The sequence below is a fragment of the Coptis chinensis genome, chromosome 6 (genome assembly GCF_015680905.1).
Source record: "Coptis chinensis isolate HL-2020 chromosome 6, ASM1568090v1, whole genome shotgun sequence".
Taxonomy (NCBI): Eukaryota; Viridiplantae; Streptophyta; class Magnoliopsida; order Ranunculales; family Ranunculaceae; genus Coptis; species Coptis chinensis.
In genome coordinates this window covers 1,852,566-1,875,807 of record NC_141461.1, presented here as the reverse complement: position 1 = coordinate 1,875,807, position 23,242 = coordinate 1,852,566, and the positions used below count along the sequence as shown (strand labels likewise).

At 37.3% G+C, this 23,242-nt stretch overlaps 1 protein-coding gene and 1 pseudogene across 5 annotated transcripts in view; one reads left to right on the top strand and one right to left on the bottom strand.

Annotated features, from left to right (window-relative positions):
* Positions 1 to 3,618: 3,618 nt before the first annotated feature.
* The window catches only part of LOC147490614 (putative wall-associated receptor kinase-like 16 pseudogene), a 61,425-nt pseudogene continuing 41,801 nt past the window's right edge, over positions 3,619 to 23,242 (bottom strand). The window contains exons 1-3 of one of the 4 annotated variants that reach the window (XR_015199276.1): positions 4,230 to 6,353; positions 4,086 to 4,150; positions 3,619 to 3,961 (exon numbers count right to left, since the gene is read on the bottom strand). The product of XR_015199276.1 is annotated as a putative wall-associated receptor kinase-like 16 pseudogene, transcript variant X3 (transcript). Of the gene's footprint in view, positions 3,962 to 4,023; positions 6,354 to 23,242 lie in introns of those variants that run through there. The other 3 variants (XR_015199274.1, XR_015199275.1, XR_015199278.1) reach the window with 3 other exon arrangements.
* On the top strand, positions 6,701 to 11,290 carry LOC147490616 (tryptophan aminotransferase-related protein 3-like). Its single transcript, XM_086566865.1, is given in 6 exon segments — positions 6,701 to 7,146; positions 9,367 to 9,661; positions 9,871 to 10,163; positions 10,374 to 10,591; positions 10,594 to 10,653; positions 10,879 to 11,290. Coding segments are annotated over 6 exon segments (1,365 nt in total). The 5' UTR covers positions 6,701 to 6,859; the 3' UTR covers positions 11,091 to 11,290.

Here is a 23,242-nt window from a genome sequence, read left to right as displayed (position 1 = left end):
CGGTTTTTGGTACACTGATATATTCATCGATATCGATATTTTGGGCCTTGGTTAATCTACCTCTTAGGGGATCTATATGTTGTTTTTGGATCTTCAAGAGGAAACTAAAATGTGATAGTTGTATTGTAAAATACAAGACTAATATAAATAGCCAAGAGGTTTTACTCAGAGAAAAGATTTATACTATTTTGGAATCTTACTCATGTAACTAGAATTTCTTATTCATAATTCTAAATACTCAAGTTGAGTAATTGTGATCTACAATTTTATTCATCAAATGGTTTTCTAAAAAAATTCTTAATACGACAATCTTGATGAAGAAAATTATATGGATCAACTTGAGGAACTACAATACTAAGTAGTACCAGGTAATGAGCTTAAGGTATACAATTTAGTTAAATCTTTGAATGAGTTAATACAAACGCCTATAAATGGCATGAGAAATTCGACAGTATATTAGTGTCTTGTGAGTATCAAAATAACGATATTGATAAAGATGTGTACTTTCTTTAAGGTAAAGTAAGACATATATGTGTTAATCTCTCTTTGTTTAGATATTTTAATATCATGAGTGCTAGCATTGAGAATGTTTATGAGACAGAGAAATTCCTATTGAGACACACATATCGACTGTCATTAGAGATATGATAGTTAATTATGTTGTTTTATCTCATTTATGTAACTGTTATATTCAGTTGTCAAGATGTTGACGTTTGAATATAGTTGTAGCCCACAGCGTACTTTAAACCAGACTGGTCGGATGGTATAGGGGAATTTCGGGCACAACAAAATTGAATGACTGGTGAATATAGGAATTAAAACTTATGGTGGTTTCATTATGTTGTTATAGCACTTAGTAGAAATATTTTTCATTGAAAAGTATGGGTATTATGAGATAGTAAACATGTGTTAGCACCTCTTGTAGCAAATATTCATCTTATGAAAAATAATCTACTTGTGTTTCTTATACTAAATATGTCAATATTATTGGTAGTTTATTGTACTTGATGGATTATATATGTAAGACATGACATATATAATGCCTACATTAATGGCATTCTGAGCTAATAACTCATTGTCTTTATATATTGTCAGATTATCCAAGTACTATAACGGAGCCATTGATTATGAATTTATATTTAGTAGATTTCCATCATTGTTGGAAGGGTAATGTGTTAGAAACTAGATCCAGTAATGTTTATGTGTTTATTCTTGATGGAAATTGAGTGTTTTGGATATCATCCAAACTAATCGCCTTAGAAAAGGCATGTGATGATACTGAGTGGGTTAGCAATCTCTTGGCAAATCTTCCCATTGGCTCTAAACAACCTCCTGATGTGTATATGTTTTGCAACTGTCTCATTGCAATAGCTAAGACATAAATAAATATGTGCAATGGAAAAAGTATACATATAAGTTTGAGATATAACTTAATCAAGCAGCTACTAGAGATTATATTAGGTTGGACTTAGTTTGGCCACATGTCTGACCACACCACTTATTTGGAGGCAAGTGGTTATACATCGAGGGGGATGAGACTTATGCCTATATATAAGGCGACACTGATGGCAACCCTACCTATGTGATTGAAGATCCCATGAAGTAGGTTCAAAGGGGAAAAACAAGTCACGTTGTCTGTGTAGTACTATCGCCTTATTTATTTATGAGACGTCCCACCCTATGGCGAGATGGTACTATAGTATACATTGTATAACTAGAATTGTAGCGAGTAATGATGAGTTTTTTTAACTCTTAATGAATTCCATAGCCCATATTTTAATGAGGTGTTGTATTTAAACTATAATGTACACTTGATGGAAATCTACCCATGTAAATGTAGAATTGGGTTGGTTCTTATGAATATTTGGGCAAATATTCTAGAGCATTCATGTAGCACAGGGACAAAAAGCACAACACCGCAGAACAAACAATACAATGAAAGAGCAGTGTGGGTGTATGTCCTCTATCTCGCTACAAGGGAATGTTGGTTCAAAGATTTTATTCTACCACTTTCACGTGAGATATGATTTGTTGTCCTATGACTTGTTCAAGCCCGTAAGACACTAGTATTTTATGCACTGTAATTTCGATTTTCTCTAGCACTTCGTTAACCATTTTGTCATTTCCTATTCCAAAATAGTGGAGGACTATAAGTATTTTGAAATAGTGGGGGATTGTTGAAATTATCCTTTTGGTATTTCAAATTACTTATGTGAGCTTAGTTGAGAAGATAAACAAGTGTGTTTTTTCTCTCCTTGTATTTTGTGTGATAGTCTCACATTGGTTGATAAACTCTTGAAAACCAATTTTGTTGTCTATATTATTATTTTAGTCCCACATTGGTTAGTTAACTCTTTGTGATAGACTTGAACCTCTATATAAATGCTTGTAGTCACCAACTAGAGTTAAACCCATCTATTTCATTTTGTGAAGCCTTTACACCATCTGAAGAGGCGAAATCTCTTCTTAAGGACAGTGTATTCACACGCCTTGACAGTCCGTTCTTCCTATAACAGCTATTGATCTTGAGTCACGGGGCTGCCCATCTCAATCAATCCACAAAGTAATATAGGCACATAACTGCGTATTCTGATTTCTATTTTTTAACATTTTATTAAAAAAAATTAATTTGAATTATGAAAAATATGATCCATCTCAATCAATCCACAAAGTAATATAGGCACATAACTGCGTATTCTGATTTCTATTTTTTAACATTTTATTAAAAAAAATTAATTTGAATTCTGAAAAATATGATCCCTTTGTTAGGTATGCTTTGTTTTTTGTTTTGTTGCGTGTACTGTTTGTTGTTTATTGGGTCCCCCCTAGATGAGCCAATTAGGATTTCCCCACTAGATGGTAAATTAGGATTTTCCTCTTAAATATACACAAAAAAAAAAAAAATCAAATTGGGCTTGCCGTGTTTTTTTTGTATGTATTTTTTTTGGGTGGAGGGGTGACTCTAATTGGCTCATCTAGTGGGGGAAAAGGGGTAATACTTGTTAACCCTTGTTTATTTACCTTTTGTTTTCAACAGTATGCGGGGTCTTTGTCCTTGGGCACATAAACTGTGCCCAGTTTCTGTAAATGCTCCTTGATACGCTGGCTTGAACCACGAGAAAAAAAAATCTATTACTGGGTCACTTATTTTGGATCCGATAAGAGTTTTTACAGTAATGACTAACACGGTATAGGTTACCTTTGTTCTCCATTTCATCCAGTCTATATCCTAGTTGCAGTATTTTTCGCTGGTGAGACTGTTTCTCTAAGCAATTTCATGATTTCATAAATCTGGTTCTATAGTAAGTTGTACACCAAATTGTCAGTAAAAGAGGGGACTAGTATCTGCTAATGATCTTAGATCAGTGAGTTTTTATGTTTTTGTCAGTTGGTCGTTTCATCTTCTCTGAAAGAATTGTGAAGGGGTGGATATGATGGTCTTAACGTGGGGGATGAGCGAGAATTGGGAAGGTGAAACATTGAGGCGACATGGACAGATGGACGACTAAGTCAGTCTAACGATCTCAATGCTACGAAACCACCCTGTGTAACAGTTTTCCGACGTTCAGTATAAACTAGATTTACTATTGATTCCAAAATCCAAACTAAGGAACAAAATGCTGAAAAACGTGCATCCTTCCAATTTCAAGATTCATTTCAAGAAAATTTCTAATGGAACCAAGTTATATTACAAGCTTGAGTCTGATATCTACTTTTACAAGTACAATGTCGATTAGGAATATGTAGTAATATTATGCTTCTTTTCACTAAGTGAAATTTAGTAATTTAGTTCATGGTGTTCCAATATATATATGGTGCTACTTACTGGATAGATCTTCTGAATGAGCTATAATCTAAATGAACACCAATTGGCTGCAGCAAGTAGACTTAACAGAGTCCATATTGAACCTTAGTTAACAAATGAAGCTCTTCAAGTTTAAGCAGAACTTGGATTGAATGCCTATAATCACCGAAAAAAAACAGGCGATTTTGCAGAATGCAGAGTTTAACTATTCTGGTGAATTTACTGGTTCAAATGATTTTATACCATAAAAAATAATAGAGTGGACAAGAATTATTTTTACCTCTATCTCAAAATGTTAATGTTGGGCATTGTTCTTCCTTTGTGATTCCACTCGCATGATTCTTGCTACTCTATTCTTTAAAATTTTGTGCAATCAATCACACGTAAATCCACTTCTGCAAAGAAAATGCTGGTACAGCATGACTGCTCAGAAGAACAGCTCAGTAACAGACTAACAGCCTCACCATCACTGTAAGTTCTACACATGAAGTAGTCTTAATTTCCATGATAACCTATAATGCCTTTTATTCTTCTTAGCTCCTTAGCCACTTCCATCATAGTCGGCCTTTCAACTCCTTCGAATCTTATACATTTCGAAGCAAGAGTTGCGAATGCTCGAGTTTGAGCTCTCTCTCCTTCACCTATACTACTGTGATCAAATATCTGATGAATACTCCCACATTCCATGGAAAGCATGAAATCTTTAACACTTTCCAGTTCAGAAAAGGATTGACTTTCGATTACCTTCCAGTACAGAAGCTCAATTAGAACTACCCCAAAGCTGTAGACATCACACTTTACACTTAACCGGGAAGTTTCATTGTACTCTGGATCAATATACCCGTTTATTCCCTCGACACCAAATTCAGTACCTGTTTTCCCAGACGGAAGCACTACTGAGAACCCAAAGTTTGATAACTTAGCGACATAGTTTTCATCAAGCAAAATATTATTTGGTCTTATGTCCCTGTGGATAACTGGGTTTGACTTCGCACAATGTAGAAAAGTCACTGCATCAGCAATCTCAGCAGCAATTCTTAAGCGATGAGACCATAAAAATGGTACTGAATTGCTTGTTATACAATTCAAAAGGGAACCACTGGGAATGAACTCTTGAACTAGTATTGGAACCTCAGTCTCTATGCAACATCCCAAGAGCTTTACCACATGTTTATGATGGAATTGAATTTGAGTCACAGCTTGATTTAGAAAAAAATCTATTATATAACTACTGACTCCGATTCCTTCTGGAGTTTTTACCGCGACCAGACGACCATCTAGATTGCCTTTATACACAGTAGATAGGATTCTAGAGTGAATCAAGCTTTCGTCATAATTGGAAGTTGCTTTCCTAAGTTCTTCTGCAGTAAATATCCTGATAGCAGTACCTTTGCCTCCATAAGCCGAAATCTGTTTCTCCAAGAGAAGTGATCCATTTCTCATGAAAAACTCTTCCTTAGCCTCAAATTTTCTTTTGTTCTTCATGGATTGATCTAAAAGTAGTAGAACAGAGTTAAGGGCATACTGCATAGCAGAGGTAGTGTAATCTCTCCTAATATTTTTTTTGGTGTTTTACCACGACTTGCTCCCATGACCAAACTAGCTAATAGTCGACCACACTACCAACCGATCAATGGGATCGTGGTCAATATTGGACTAGTTTGTTTACATTTTTTGGTCAATTCTACTTATCTCATCTTCTTCTGAATAGTCCTATTTGCTGTGTGAAGACGGTGAACATGGACTAGATCTTTATTTTAGTAAGAATGCAAAGATCATACGAAATAGCAAGAGATGACTTTTTTTATTTTATTTTGGTTTATTGATGGAAAGTTCATTACGTCACATGGAAGTATGGAACACCAATGAATTCTGGGGTGATTTTTTGCTCTCACCGTTGGTTCTTCCAAGCGCTCCAAGGAAATTATCAGCCACACGTTTCATTTTTTCCACAAGGTAGTTACATCTAGCACAAAATCTTCAAAATTCTCAAGTTTGTCCTTCATAAGTCATAACTAATAATTAAAAAGAAAAAAAACAAAAAATAAAAAATGGTAATCAAAATATGAAAAACACAATGGAGCATTAAGAACAAGCTAACAAGAAGATGATATTATTATTATTAGCACATTTTTGCAAGAAGGAGATAAAGAATAAATACACACGTTTGTTGGTTTATTCCACTTTACATTTTCTTTATTTTTTATTTTTATTTATTTTATAAGAGACAAACTAGTAAAATTAGAAATTTTGAAGATTTTGTGTATGTTGTAAATTTTTTTTTAGAGAAAAAATGAGATGTGTAGGAGTCAAAATCTCCTTGGAGTGCTGGGAGGAACCACCGCTGGGAGGAAAAAATCACTCATGAATTCTGTGTCATATTTAAAGACGGCTCTGCTGGATGAGTGGCTGAGTCAACATTCATAGATAATAGAGCGTCACCAATCAAATTCACCAATCGGCCGGATGAATATTCTTTGCTTTGTTTTCTTCCCATTTCGATCTACATGTTTTAACCCATGACCCAAAAATTGATTATTGACGGATTCACCTATTCATGACACTTTTATTTTCCAGGTATCAGACAGAAGGACACTAGTGGTTATGAATTATCACTTATGAGACCACATATATAATTGATGCAGGTTATTGCTAGGGGGGATTTTGCTTTTCTAAATGCTTAATCATATAGTTTTTGTACCCGGTATCCTCATCTGAATCTGTGATTTGCATTCCTGATACTATTTTTAACTTATATTAAGTCCATGTGATCAACATGACACATGAAAAACGGTGTAGAACCTAGTAACCCGTCAAATTAAATGATCCTATAATGAAGTGTTTCCCAATCGATCAGGTATTTTAATTTGCAATTCGCTACAGTATCTTGGAAATTATAGGTAGATTATTCCTTCAGTGACAAAGACTGACAATTTCAAATATAAACAATGAAAACGAGGTTATTAAAAAAAATCTGAATACGTTACGTAAGGACATGGTGTACAGTATACATTAGGAATTTGAGGAGACGGAAAGGGAGAAGACAAAGAAGTCATGGCTAAGATCTATGGCTTCAAGTTTGTTCTAGTTTTAGTTTTATCTATTTTGATCAATCTGTTTTTCCTTTTTGATCACTTTGTTTATAAAGATACAGAACTTAGTTGGAGCAAAGCAGCAGCAAGAGAAGCTGAACTTGTTGCATCTATTTCTTGTTCTGGTCATGGGCGTGCATACTTAGACGGAATACCCTTTCAAGGTGAACCTATATGTGAGTGTAATTCATGTTATGGTGGCAAAGATTGCTCTGAAGTCTTAACAGAGTGCCTAGCAGATGCTGATAGGTAACCTCTCTCTTCTCTCAGATACACATAAACACCACAAAGATCCAACAACAAGATTCTTATTATTATCATCATTACATATTACTACTTACTGTTATTAGTATCATTATTATACAAGAAGCTGAGCCCCAATCCGGTTACATGTAAACTCCTCTTATTCGACCAGTCCCATATAACCTTCCTATTATTCATGCGGCTATATAACCTACCTGTTTTTGAGACTAGGAAAGAAATCAGTCTCTCTCTCATTTTTCTAATTTTTTCCCTTCCTCTTTTACCTTTTGGAGAAAACCCATTTGCATTCCATGTTTTCTCCTTCAACTTGCGATTTCTTCAGATTCTCTTTCAATCAAGTTCGATATCGTTAGATTTTGAGAAGTATTGTCTGAAATTAGCTTCTTTTAAATATGAAATTAGATTTGTTTTGAGCTAGAGAGGAGTTTTAAATGTTGAAAGATTTGAGCTTGAATCAATGAATCCATCGTTTTAACTTATTTTTTTGAAGGAAAATTTAAATTGGAGGAGGAGGAATCTTCTTTTAATTTCTTTTCAATTCAATTTTGTATGGGTTTGTGATATTTATATATAAATTTGTGCAATTTCTTCTTCTTAAACTGGTGGCAATTATGCATGACTCCATTTTTTTTGTAATTAAACTGGTGGCAATTATGCATGACTCCATTTTTTTTGTAATTGACTTTTTATTCTTTAGTTCTTATAAGAATTTGATGCTCTTTCGATGGGTTTTTCTTTTTCAGTGCTGTGAATGGAAATTAACTATGTAAATTTATTTATGTAAGAATAAAATTCACTATGTAAAAATAAATTTGCATAGTGGAATTTCTATGCAAAAACAAAATTACATAATGATTGGATTTGTATAGAAAAATCACTATGTAAAAATAAATTTGCATACTCAAATTTGTATGCAAAAACAATTTTACATAGTGATGGGAGCCAATTTGTTCAGAATAGATGAAGAAGAAAAATAGGAAAATCAATATGTAAAAATAAATTTTCATGTAAAATCACTATGTAAAAATGAATTAAAGATAGAACAATCACTACGTAAAAACAAATTTACATAGTGAAATTTCTATTTAAAAACATATTTATATAGTGATGGGATTTGCAGAGAAACATCATTATGTAAAAATAAATTTGCATACTAAAAAATTTCTGTAAAATTATTTTGCTATGCGAAATTGGTTTTTCATAGATATGTGGAAGTTTGTTTTTTTTTTTTTTTAATTTTTGCATCTCGAAATCATGATTGGAACAAGTTTTTCAAATGATATCATCTTCAAATTGTTTTCAATCTCGAAATTATGATTGGAACAAGTTTTTCAAATGATATCATCTTCAAAATGTTTTCAATCTCGAAATCGTAATAAAAAACCATATGTACAACCTTCAATGTCACATCTACCACTTTTCTCATTTAATTTTATCATGATATGATGTTAATCTTTTTTCATTTTGTATTATGTTCAAGTGATTTCTATGCAAGTAGAAAAAAATTGGAGTTCTCTTGTTGAAAATGGAGGAAAGAAGAAGATAGTATGAGGGTATTTTTGTCTTTGTGATTTTTTTTTAAAACAGGAGGGTTGTATGGGTTTGTCCATGGGGTTTTTAAAGAAACTTTTTACCGGGGGCAGGGAGATTTATCATAAAACCTGCATTATTATAATGATTATTGTTTTAGATATAGTTGTGCAGTAGTAGTAATAATAAAATTAACTGTAGCAAAATGGGTAATTTACAATGATAATACTAATTTTATCGGGTATGCCTGAAGGCTGAAGCCCTGAAGAGGCAAGTTCTTATATAGGTTTCACGCAAATTGACATAGTGGCAATTTAAGACCAACTCTGCTTTTGGCGAAAAAGAATTGTGATGAATAATCTTGGCTCATGAAGTTTCTAATTTTCAGATTTCACACCTTTAATTATATTGACATTGACCTGGTAATGATATCTTATTATCTTGTTAAAGTCGATCAATAGTTCACATTAATAAGTCAGTTGTTATTGCTAATTAATCAACCAAGTCTGTATTCCAGTAACGAGTGGCATCAAACTAACTCACTAAGTTGTGGCATATATATGGCATTAACTAGATGCGAAAAACTACACACTGTCTCTTTCTTTTGGTGCGACGTTCTAATGTTTGGAAATGTAAGTTACTGTAAGTTACATTTTGTGTGTGTGTATAATGTAGTGGGGATCCTTTATTTTTGGAGCCATTCTGGATGCAACATGCAGCAAGTAGTGCAGTTGTGGTGGCAGGTTGGCATCGAATGAGTTATCGCTTTGATGATTACTCGTCCATTTCTGAGGAGTTAGAAAAGCACATTCGACAACTTCATGCAGTCATCGGAAATGCAGTGACGGATGGAAGGTTCATTCTGTTTGGTGCTGGATCAACACAACTTCTTAATGCAGCATTATTTGGGCTTTCTCTTGATGATTCACCTTCACCAGCAAACATTGTAGCATCTATCCCTTTTTACCCGGTTTGTACTCCTAAATTTCTTTATTTTTATTTTTTATGTTTCTACATGTTGGCAAAACAAACACTTGGAACACGATATGATTTAAGCACGTTTACAGAGAATAAATTAACACGCTAATTTATGTATAAGGTACTCCCCTGGCCTAAGCCATCCTGGTGTGTGTATCATTTTTTACATTTGCATATACTTAGCCTATATATGTTTAACAGCTTTATGAAGCGCAAACAAAATATTTCAATTCTATGGAATTCAAATGGAAAGGAAATGCATCATTATGGAAAAACAGATCAGATTCCTCTGGCACATTCGTTGAGTTTGTCACTTCACCAAACAACCCTGATGGTAGACTAATGAAGCAAGTTCTTAAAGGGCCATCTTCCAAAACAATTTTTGATCATGCATACTACTGGCCTCACTTCTCAGCAATCCCAACTGCAGCAGATGAAGACCTCATGATTTTCACACTATCCAAACTTACAGGCCATGCTGGGAGCCGATTTGGGTAATTCTCAACCTGTTATTTCATTGATATAGATTTTCACTATTCTAGCATGATAACTGGTTTAGTTCCAACTTATTCTTACTTTCTTAGTCATGTACCAAGTGTACACCCTCATCATTAAAGAAAGGAAAGCAATGTGAGGGTGCACTTTCGTTATATGAAATTCATTGTAAAAATTAAGACAAGCGCTGAATGCTTGACTTGATGCAGGTGGGCTTTCGTAAGGGATGAGAACATATACAAGAGAATGCAAATGTACATTAGCCTGAGTAGTATGAGTGTTTCTCGAGACACTCAATTGAGAGCATTGAAGCTTTTGAAAGTGGTGTTGAAGGAAAATGGAAAGGACCTATTTGAATTTGGACCCAAAACAATGAGAAATAGATGGGAAAGAATAAGCAGAAGTTTCTCATCATCAAAACGTTTCTCTTTCAGAAACTTGAGCCTCAATATTGCAATTATTTTCAAAATTTCACAGGACCATCACCAGGTAATAGTCTTTACTAGGCTTCTCCAATTTTCTTATGCGTCTCTGCAACTTGCAATTTTTGCGCAAGTATATACTGTCAGAATGGCTATGTTAGATTTCTGTCTCAAATCTGATTCATTCTTCCTAAGAAGGGTAAAAATAAACGAAACCTTTATTTTTTCCTGGATAAATTGCTAACCATTTTTTGCTGGAAGAGATTGCTAACTTATTCCTGGCCTTCTGCAGCCTATGCATGGATAAAGTGTGAAAGAGCGGAAGATCAAGATTGCAATGCAGTTCTGAAAACAGCTAGTATCATCGGCCGTGGGGGTAGCATCTTTAATGCTGAAAGTCGTTATGTGCGTCTTAGCCTCATCAAGAGTCAAGATGACTTCGATTTACTGATACAAAACATAGATGCTTTGGTTTCAAAAGAAGGTGGCGTCGCATATATTTGAGAGTTATAATCAATCCTATGTTGATTATAGTGATCAATCATCTGTTGATTATTATCCACATTAGATCGATCATTTTCATTAATGTATATATTGTACGTACCTTAACCACATATGGGTGGATCATTCCTTGTGTAATTAAAAACAAGTATACTCTTGTAAAATGTAATCAAATCTGCAAATATATGATATTTGTTAATCTATGTAGATCTCACGATTCTGTCTTCCTAGTCGCAAGGTTAGAAAAAACATGTAGCATGTTTTATTTGCTCTATGTGTGATATTTTAATTCAGTCATGCTCATGCTCATGCTCATGCATTGTAATTCTATCTTGCATTCACACTATTGGGCTATTGGCAATTATGTCATTAACAACAAAGATGCCGCTAAAAACGAGGAGGTGGTCTAAGAACATCTTTAGGTGAGATATTATCCTCGTATAAAACGTCAAATTTCCAATAATTTGGTGTTTTTCATTTTCAGGAGAGATACATGTTGATGAAAACACCAAACCAAACACCAATCGGCCAAAATTTGGTTTTAGCTTTGGTGCTGTATCAAATCTCTCTCGCGGTTCGGTTTTTTTAACACTGCATGGGCTTGGGCTTCCAAGTGGGCTTCTATGGCGCGGTTTTGCGAAAACCACGCGAGAGATTTGAAAAGAGAAGAAAGCATAAAGTTAATGTGCGACACATTGCACGGTTTTTGGGAAACCACGTGGGCTTCTAAGGTAGGCTTAAGTGGCGCGGTTTTGAGAAAGCCCTGTAAACTATACGGCGCGGTTTATCCAAAACCGCGTCATTTGATGTCGAATATTTGATGTTTCTCCTAAAATTGGTTAGTGTTTTTTTGGTTTGGTGTTTGATTTGGTTCAAAATTTTAGTGTTATCTTGGTTTCTCTCGTAAAGATGCTCTAAAAGACTAAAACTCAATAGTTACCAATCTATAATAGATTTATACATCCAACGAATTATTAAACGTATGCGTCATCACAGTGTGTTTGAACTTTGAAGGAAGTGTTAGGAATATACAACTTAATTGTACTTACTCTTTACCAATTACCAAACTATACAAACCTTTTGTCTTGTAAGTGTCTTATACTTCTTAATTAAATCCGAGTCTAGTGTAGATACACTATATCCTTAAGACAAATTTTCCCCCTCACGGTGCTTGAAGGTTGATGGGAAACTGTCTCCCAAGATAGAACGGATTTCCTTCTATAGAAAGCTAGCACTTCAATTCTATAGATCGAATCAACAAACACAACATAGTTGTTTCGACCAAATATGATCAAAACACCAAGTGTTGATGAAATAGACGAAGAACGTAGAAAAGTAATTAGAAAAATGATGATGATCGGGAATGATGAGACTCAGACTTGCGGTTGCCCTACGCACCCAAATTATCGCTGATCAAGTCTCAAGAACGTAGTTCTCAATGAAAAATAGTTTGGTATTTATATAGGTAGAGTAGAGTCCTTGTAGCTCAAGTAATCTTGTAATCTTGTAATAATTAATTGCGATAGACTATAACTTTCAACCGATAATTATCTTTTGATAAGAAATGAATTGACATAAATCAACGTGTCACATTAGTGGCAAGCCAGCCATGTGGCTAAGGTTCAGCCTTTAGCCATGAGTTAATGGGCCCGCACATTGATCCATGATATTGCTAATTGGGCTTTAGCCCCGCCGATTAAAACGAATAAAGTGGAGACTCCTACCAATGGACGTTTGCCAATAGGTGGGGGTCGAAACATCCCCCTCTTTTTGGCATGCGAACAAAGTTCATATGGCAAAGAAGAAAGAAAAAAATGAGCGTAATTATAACGGCGTCGTGCGAAAGGAAATGATAGGAAAATTGATTTGTCGAAAAAAAATCGAATTATCGGAATGAAAAAATGTCAAACTAGCGATATGAAACGCAATATAATTAAATAAAAGATGGCCGAAAATGCATAGAAAAAATATGCACGTAAATAAAATTGCAAAAAGAAATCGATTGCGAAAATTGTACCGAACGCTACGTAATAATATAATGAAATTTGAATTCGACGATGCGTGCCAACGAATAATAGCGATACTTGGATTATACCGCTACAAATTAAACGTAGGGGCAGTTTAGTAATAAAAAAAATAAAAAAGGTAGTTAAATATGAATTGGACTCAAAGTGTTCGATGAGATAAGAATTGAGAGTCTAGATAAAGTTGGAGTTGGAGAAGAATCCCACCACCAAAGATTGGAAAACCCGCGTAATCCTATATAAGTCTTTGGGTCGCATATCCCAATCCATAAAAAATTGTATTCTCATCCAAATGACGTAATAGACGCCGCGAAGAGAAGTTTTGAAGCTTGTTCCGTCAAGGCTTTGACTAGCCGGTATGTTTTCTCACCATCATAGTCAAGCTCGCTCTGCAAATAAGAAAAAATATCGATGTTGTCACTCTTGAACTTTCCCTCCTGCCCTCAAGATCCATTCATATAGTTTTTCCAAAGGCATGTCTTTCCCCGGGCTTGAAAAACCAACCGCTCTAGAAATATAGCTCTTAGTTGCACTTCTATTATGCCGAGAAAACGCCAATGATGTTGGAGGTCAATTCCGATCAATTCAATATATCCACTCTAGGAATCACATCATCGAGTGTATTTTCCAGTGAAGGAGAATTTTCCTCCTCTCACGCAGCATTCAGCCTACAAACACAAACTTTAAGGAAGTTCATCCTTTATCGCACTATTTAAAATCCCAATCTCAGATTCTCACTGAAATTCATATGGTTATTGCCCATTGTAATTTCTGCCGCTTTGAATTATGTGGAACCTCCGGACTGAAAAAAAATGAGGAAGAAGACGCAGTGTTTTTTTTTTTTTTTTTTTTTTTTTTTTTTTAAACCGCTTGAAGCTCCGGAGGAGCCATTAATGGCGTCGACCTCGATTTTGTCGGTATAACAAAATCGCGTTTTGAGGGTATCGGTGGATAGGGGGTTTACAGAGAACCAAACCGGTTCTTTTGTGTAAAGGTGGCGGTGGTGGTCTGTAGTGGTGGCCGGATTGTTAGTGGCCGATGGAGCTAGAGAAGATGAAACGATAAATAAATCGAACTTGGGCTTGGGCTTGGGTCAAGACTAAGTGGGTCGGTTTGGGTTTGGGCCCGGATTCTATTTTAAGTTGTGTGGGTCGTAATTTAAATGTTTTGTTTTGGGCCCAATTTAATTAAGTTTTGGGACCGCTCTATTTTGTTTTGTTGGGCGGTTTCGAAGCTTCGACCCGATTTTCGACCTAACCTAATCCCGATGTTATGTGCTTTTTTCAGTAGAAACTACCGTAATATACGGATGAAATATAATCGAGAAGAAAAAACTCGATACTAACGCAGACTTGGTGAGGTGGAAAGAAGGTGATGATATATATTAATTATCCCGAACCGCTACCGATGGTCGATGGTCGCCAGGAAATACGTAAAATACTAGGACTCGAAAATTTGAGATGGATGAAGTGTACGAAGTTTGAAACGAAAGTCGAAGAAGATGAAGTAGTAATGGCTTACACACAAATTAAATTGCGGGAACGCACCCGCTGAGCAAAGAAATAAATAGCTAATTATCGGAGTGGTGGCAAATTGCACCGACAACCGCCAATATCGCTTTGGCTAATCTTTACGAGAGAGCGACCGCTTACAAAATGAATTTAACGAAGGTTCGGGGCTCAAGAAATCTTCGCGTTGATACGACCGAAAAGCCATACCGACGAAAAGGGTACATAAAATTTGAAATTGAATTCAAGGATTCAAATAGAAGTTTTAAAGGGTTTCCAAAAGTATACACCGGATGGGATAGATTTCATACGCTTATGCAGGGAAGTGGAATCCGGCGAGTTTAAAGTGCCGAACAAATTTCGAGGTAAGCCAAAACATAAGTATTGAAAACTATACTACGAAAGTAAACCGTTGACTAACACGAAGTTATTTTTGTGTCTAACCGTAAAACGCGAAAAGTATGCTACCGACATTGAATTGGACAAGGAAGTGGAGAGCAATCTTCGGTTCTTCTTTCATGAATGCCTCGATGAAAGATTGGTAGATCCGAGCTACTTTGATGATATCGCCGATTTCGAAATTATGGGGGTATCGAACAACGTCCCGATAGGTCCAAGGAGAGACACAAAGCGAAATGGCAAAGAAGAATAAGAGTCTCGTGAAATGCAATATTCGGCAAATGGTGATAGTGAAAAAGAAGATGGAACGGAGTTAACACGACGAGAATTAGTCTTTGTTTGCCAAGCAAAAAAGTGAATTGTACAAAAAGAAGATGTGTCACAAGAAAACGGGCTTAACGGAGACCAAGAGAGACAAACCAACGGTATAATGTATGATGCCTCGAGGGACGAGACTACAATGCACCAAACATCCTGCATTTAAATATAATAATACATACGAACACCAAGAGGAAAAGGTATGCACCGTGAAAAACATAGATATGTAAAAGTGTGGTGAAATGTAATATCTCGCTTCCGGGTTTGGTATATACAGAAAAAGAATGAAACAGTGATAATGGACAAAAGATAGTGCAATGAACACAAAGTCGGGTGAAAGAAAAATAAACGGCAAAGCAAAATGCGGAGCAACGAATCCAACAACCAATCGGCAAGTGGCGCCGTGGGTAATACTACGCGATGGAGGAAAACCACGTAATCTGTTAATGGTAAGTTGATCGCTGATTTTATAATTGCGTTAGGGCGGTAAAGAAATGAGTGTCCAACACTAATCCGATGAAATTGGTAGTTGAAGCGAGAGATGTTCAAGTCCGAAGACGGTGAAGGAGTCGCCTCGATTACGCCAATGGAAGGGCTCAAAAATATAAAAAATGTGACCAGAATACGGAGAACATCGGAGAATATGACAGAGCAATGTCAATGATCTTCGATAGTATAAACCAGGTATGATAGTATTATTTTTATCGGTTATTGCAAACTTGTGTTTAAGTCGAAAAAATGATGAACTTCGGATATATATTTTTTTTCGCAGTTAAAACGGGCGTAGTAATGGCCAAAGAAATTCATGAAAAAGTCGAAGAAAAATATCGCTCAATGAAGTCAATGCCTTAGAAGAAATAAAGAAAGTGAAGATACTCAACCAAAAATTGGAAGAGGCAAACAAAGCGTTAAAGCGGAACCATCAAAGAGTTAGAAAACGAAAACAAAAACTTAACCGAGCCGGACGGAAGAAGAGAGGAGATGGCGTCTGAAGAATTTGGGAAAGCCCGTGATAACGGAGGAACACAAACACTTAAAAGCAGATGTGATAGAATTGAAGTCACTCATGGCGACCAAAGATCGAACTTAAACGTCGCGCAAAAGAGAGTTGAGAAAAATAAAAGCGAATGACAGATTTAAACGAGCGGCTCGGCCAAGATCATGTGCAAATGGCACACTGTGAATCGTCCGTAAGACAACTGACAGAGACTTTAATAGAAACGGGAGATGAACTAGAACGTGAGAAGATGAATTACAAAGATTTGTACGAGTTGTATATGCGAAAAGTTGGGAAGAAACCATTGGATTTTCCCAAACCAATGAACATGTGATTGCGAGTATGTAATACCGTAGAGCTAAAAATTATTTTTATGAAAATAAAGTATGTGTTGGCTATTGAATATCAGTGTGATGTCAAATAACATACCTATGGAAAACTGACAATGTTGTTGAATTATATAGATGACACGAAATAGAATGAAACGCCCCCAATGCTAATTTTGACATAGCGCGAGTACCCGACTAAGCGAGCGTAAAATCGTTCAATTTAGACGGACGAAAGTAAATGTGGTAAGTTCGTCAGATTTTGTCGTAGCGATAATAATACTAAGCGGCGTAAAAAAAGCGTTCATCTTAGGACCGAAATTAAATTAAACGCGGGTAATTTCGGCCGATTTTATCGTAAATGATAGTAACGACTAAGCGGAAATGAAAAGCGCTCAAACTTAGACCGACAAAGCTAAACGCCGGAACTTCGGCCGATTTTGGTGTAGCGATAGTAATGAACTAAGCGAAAGTGCGCTCAACTTTTAGGATCGATCTAAATTAAACGGTTAATTTCGCCAGATTTTGTTGTAGAGATAGTAACGAATTGCTTGCCGAAATAAAAGCCGCTCGATTTAGACTTAGACAAAAATTAAACGCGGGTAATTTCGCCAGATTTTTGTTGTAGCGATAGTAACGACTAAGCTTTGAAATAAAAGCGCTCAAACTTAGATCGCAAAGCTAAACGCCGTAACTTCGTCGATTTTGTTGTAGCGATAGTAATGAACTAAGCGGAAGCGCGGTAAAGCGTTTTTCGATTTAGACTCATTTAAATTAAACGTGTTAATTTCGCCAGATTTTGTTGTAGAGATAGTAACGACTAAGCGAGCGTAAAAGCGTTCAACTTAGACTGACGAAATTAAACGTGGTAATTTCGCCAGATTTTGTCGTAGCGATTATAAGGTTCGCTAAAACCAAAATCATACCATTGAACCGGCGTGAAATAACCGCTTCTTTATTGATTACCGAAGTCTTAAAAATGCAAAGATAACAACGGAAAATACATGCCCGAATCGGGTAACAAACTAAATATTGTATTTATTTTATTTCTCCGTGATAACGGAAAAACACAACTAAAATCTACTTATAGAACTTGGCGCAGATGAAACGCGATTCCACGGCTTATCGAGAACATTCCCATCTAAATCTCGAGAAAATAAGATCCTTTGGTGGCGTGGCGATCTATGATGTATGGACCATCCCAGTTTTCTCAAATTTACCGAATCTATCAACCTCGCTCTTCGACAGAGTACCCACCATCTTTCTCAAATACTTTAAGTCTAACTTTCTTATCATATTTTCGCTTCATATCGCCTTGATAACTAATTAACCGCTGAAGACCAACATCTCTTTGTCTCATCTATCAAGGCTTTGGCTTCGAGCAAGTGCTTGATCATTCGACTCCATTCCACGTTAGAAGTTCGTGGTGGTTGGTGTCATCAACTCTGTAGAGGCAAGACCGCCTCCGCATCGTAGAAGCAAGATTAAACGGAGAAAATCCAAATTGAATGCTTAGGTGTGGTTCGATAAGCCCACATAACCGCAGGAAGTTCCTTAACCCAATTTCCTTTGGCCTGTTGAAGTCGCCGCTTTGGCATTGCAAGAATGGATTTGTTAGTAGCTTCCGCTTGTCCATTAGCTTCGAGGATGGTATGGTGCCGAAATTGTGACTAATCTTCAAGTCGAGAACAAAACTGTCCGAATTTCTTCTACATCAAATTGTTTGCCATTGTCGAAGTCAATGATGTTGGAATACCAAACGACAAACAATGTCTCGCCATAAGAATTTTTAACATCCGGCATGGATCCGGGCTAAGGGCATAGCTTCAGCCCACTTGGTAAAATAATCGATTTTGTAAAGAAAACTAACACCGCCAGAGCTTCGGAAGAGGACCGACGATGTCAAGACCCCACTTTGCAAACGCCAAGGGCTCAAAATTGATGAAGTTCCGTTCTTTGGAAGATTTCCCATGTTAGCATATTTCCGACAAGGAACACACTTCTCGCACAAACGCTTTAGCATCCTTTTGCATGTAATGGCCACCAAGATCCTTGTGTCATTGCTCTATGAGCGAGACTTCCGCCGAGTGGTTCCCACATAGGCCTCGAATGAATTTCCGCCAGATCGAAGCAAACCTTCACCGGTGACAACAACGGCAAAGATAGGGTTAAGACTTGTGCCTTTGGCGATAAAAGTTGCAAATGCATCGCTCAAGTCGATATGAGACAATATTTCCAAGCATCGCGTTTTACACGATCACCCACTTTATGATCGGGAGGCAAGATATGATCATGTAAATATGTGATATAAGGAAGACGCCAATCATCTTCGTCACAAGGTGTAAGTGGAAAACTTAGCTCTATATCGTGAACCTCCGAGCATTGTCGCCTTCATGATCGCCGCCGGTATGAACCGAGACAATATCATTGATGGATCATTGTGGTCATCCGATAGCATAAGTTGTGGATCGCTCAAAAGCGTTTTCTCCGCGAATGATAGCTTGATTATCAAGATCACGCCAAGCGCTTCCGAAGTCAGCACAGGGGAGATATCAAATTGGCATAACGTGATTCCTCGTAAAATGTCTTGATGAAAAAACAACTCGAAAGTGATGTACATATCGCGCGACATCCTCGATGGACGATCGATACTCGGTTCCTTTTGAAATTCAATGGTTATCCGGGCGAGGCTTATCCGACTTAACCGCCATGGATAAATAAGCAAGAGAATCCGCGATGTCGCGACGCCATGACGCTGACGCCGCATAATACCGATAGAATCAAAATTTCGAAAGCAATCCGATGAATTAAGTCCACATAAGCCGCCATTCTATCGCCACGAAATGCATAATGATCCACCAAACCGGCTAGCTTAATTAACTTAGAATCTGTGAATAATTGTAGCTTAGTCGCCCCAGTGAAAGAAGCAGCAAATACGCAAGCCGCAAATGACAGCTTCAGACTTCGGCCTCATTATTTGAAGCGCCAAAACCCAAACGACCGACTTCTCAATTTTTCTCCATTCGGTTGCAAGATTACACACCCAATACCGAGCCATATTTATTATGCGAACCATCGCTGTAAACAATCCAACAATCAGCCAGATACATCCGATAAGTTTGGCAAATCATCATCCCCGAGGGTAATGGTGTGTTGTCGACGACATTCTCTTCGCCTAGTAACGCGTCGACATAAGAATATCCTCAATTGGAAAATCAGCCATTAGCGGGCTTCAAAGCTTGTCCTTTCTCACCGTATGCGAAGTTTCAAACACAATGCTATAAGCGCTTAAGGTAACTTTCCCATTCTCAGCGAGGCTTAATTTGATTCCCGAAAGCATTACGAAAAAGCTTTCGCGAGTGGATATTCCGTGATAAACTTTGACGACTCGGCCCCTCGAAATAAGGTTTAAGACGCCGGGCAAAGATGAACCAAAGCCAATGCAATTTTCCACTCGAGAATATCTTGTTTCAGCCAGTTGAAGAGTCTTGCTAACAAAGAATATAGGACGCCCATCGCCACCGCTGACAAATAAGACGGCACTTTTACGCATGATCGCTGGCGCTAAATACGACCTATAGGCTGCCCCGTTCTTTGGACCGGCAAGAACGAGGTCGACTAAGTATGCTTTCAAATGACTAAATGCAAACTTCACAGTCCTCCGTCAAATTGATCGTCTTTCAATGTTTGGAAAAAGGACGCATCGATCGTAATACCGAGATAAAGCGATTTAGGCAGCCAAAGCCCCGTAAGTCGTTGAATTTCTTTCTTTGACGCCGGAGAAGGCATTTCAAGGACACTCGAATCTGATCCGATTTGCTTCAATTCCGCCTCTAGTCATCATGTATCCTAAGAATTTACCGTGATGATAAACCGAAGAACACTTAGCCGGATTCAAACGCGATGTTGACATTGAGAGTCCATTTAAAACAGCTTTTGCAACCGCGAAGATGATCGTGTGCTTTTGTAGATTTGACAACCATGTCATCGATGTATGCTTCAATCGCCTTTCCAAGTAGGTCGAAAAATAAGTGTTGACTAGCTTTTGATATGTGGCTCCAAATAGTTTTCGAACCGAAAGGCATTACCCGGTAACAAGAAATGCCTTGGTCCGTAATGAATGCAGTGAACTCTTGGTCCTCAATGAATAACGGAATCGATGATAACCGTAATAAGCATCCAAAAAGACAAACGCCGAAAACCGGATGTTGCATCGATTCATTTCATATATCTGAGGCAATGGATATGGATGAACCGGACAAGCCTTTATGAGATTTGTGAAATCGATACAAACACGTAATTTGTCGTTCTTTTTTAGGCATCACGACAACATTTGACATCCATGTTGATAAGTCACAGCCTTATAAAGTTAATGCACAAGAGACGGTCGATTTCGCCTTTCACTTTCATCTTTCTATCGGGGCCATCCTTCGGGCTTTTGTCGAACCGGTTTTGCATTAGGATCAATGTCGAAGTTTATGACAAGCCACCGGCGGATCTATACTGCATTTGCTCTATTCGCCAAGCAAACACATGATTATTCTTCCGCAATAATAACAAAATAAGCTCTTGTCTCTCCTCTTCTTCGAAGTTCTACCAAAATAAAAGTAGTCTCTTCGTGGAGTTGGCCAATTTGAACTTCTAAAAGTGGATCGACCGTCGGGGTCCTTCAACATTTCTATTGGCAGAGTAAACCGGTCCCGGATGTCGAATTGCTATTTGATCGCCATTGAACTCGAATAGTTCGGCCCAACAACTTCGTGACTTCTTATAATCATCGAGAACATTGTCGTGGCAAATTAGAGATGCCACTTGATCGCGCCAAGACCTTACATACTTTTTATTGAATGGGAACTTGATGGCTTGATGATATGTTGAGACGACTTCCATATAATGAATCCAATCTCTACCAAGGATGACATTGTAAAGGATTTACAATCCATCAATAAGAAATCAATATTGACTTCCTTCTACATAAGAGTGACCGGAGAGACACCTTTCCAACGCAATGAGTAGCGGTACCATCAAAACCAACGATAGGCGATTTTCGGGGTGACCAAGTTATCAATAAAAGGAATACCGCGATAACACCTGAAAAACATGACACTAGCTGAACTACCAAGGTGTCGATCATTATATCGCTGTACAATGATTGACTTCCTTCGCATAAGAGTGACCGGAGAGACACCTTTCCAACGCGAATGAGTAGCGGTACCATCAAAACCAACGATAGCGATTTTCAGGGGTGACCAAGTTATCAATAAAAGGAATACCGCGATAACACCCGTAAAAACATGACACTAGCTGAACTACCGTGTCGATCATTATATCGTTGTACGATAAATCGATATATGCAGCTATCACGACAAAGATCATAATGAGGAACATGCACGCCCATTAGATCTTGGTCGCTGAAACATAATGGTTCATCTTCAATAGTCTCCGTATAAAAACCTTCCACCTAAATTGATCCCGTTAACTTCGCACAAATTAGACAGATATTTGACTTTAGAAACGGCGAAAGCAGTTTTCGAAGTATCGACAATGAATCAATAATGGCATGTCCAACCTTAATGACATTGTGATCGATGATAGTTAAAGCTTGAGTTGTTACTTTCTTCCGCACATATTGATCAAGTTTTCCATTCTGCACAAGCTTTTCAATTCTTCCCCGCGAAAGATCGACAATTCTCCGTCTCATGACCATAATCATTATGAAATTTGCACCATAACGATTTATCGCGAAGTCGCTTTAGTGTCGTCGCTGCTAAGGGAAACGGGCGGAGGAGCAGCATTCTTTATCCTTGATTTTGTCGTGAACTACCGCGATATTTGGTATTAAGGAGTTAATTCAAAATCGAGAAAAGGCTTTCCAAATTCTTCCAGGAGTCTTCTTTCTTATACCGAGGCTTCCGACCGGTTGTCGTTGATCAAAAGTCGGATTCTTCGTTTATTTCACGATCATTGAAATCCTTTCCTTTATTATCTTTGTCACGAAAGTTCGAAAGCAGCCGTGTCGCCTTTCAACATTGATAAATTGTTGAACTCACCGGTATAACGACGCCGGGAAGATGGAATATCCCGAACAAGAGAGTTGTATAACCCATCTTTATCAAACAAGATAGCTTCTTTAAAAGCGTAAACCACCATTAGATCGGATTGTTCGTAAATCTCACCGCAGCCTTTGATGGAAACGCGTCGCGATAAAACTACGGAGAGAGTTTCCTCACGTTGTTGCTTGATGTTGAAAAGAACTCGGACTCCATTTGACGCGTTTGAGATTATGATGAAAACGCCTTGAAAACTTTTCGTTAAGTCCTTGAATCGACGAATAGAGCGCGAGAGGTAATTCGCTAAACCATACCAACGCTTCCCTTTTAATGTAGAAGGAAAAGTTTGCATTTTAAAGCATCATCACCTCCCGATAAAACCAGTTTTGTTTGTGAAATTAATCACATGAAGCATAGGGCAACCCTCGACATCATCATATTGATCAAACTCGTTGTTTGAAGTCTTTGTTATGAGTAGCCCTTTGACGGGCGAGAGAAAATTTGTCCAAAATACCATCTTCAACCGCCAGATT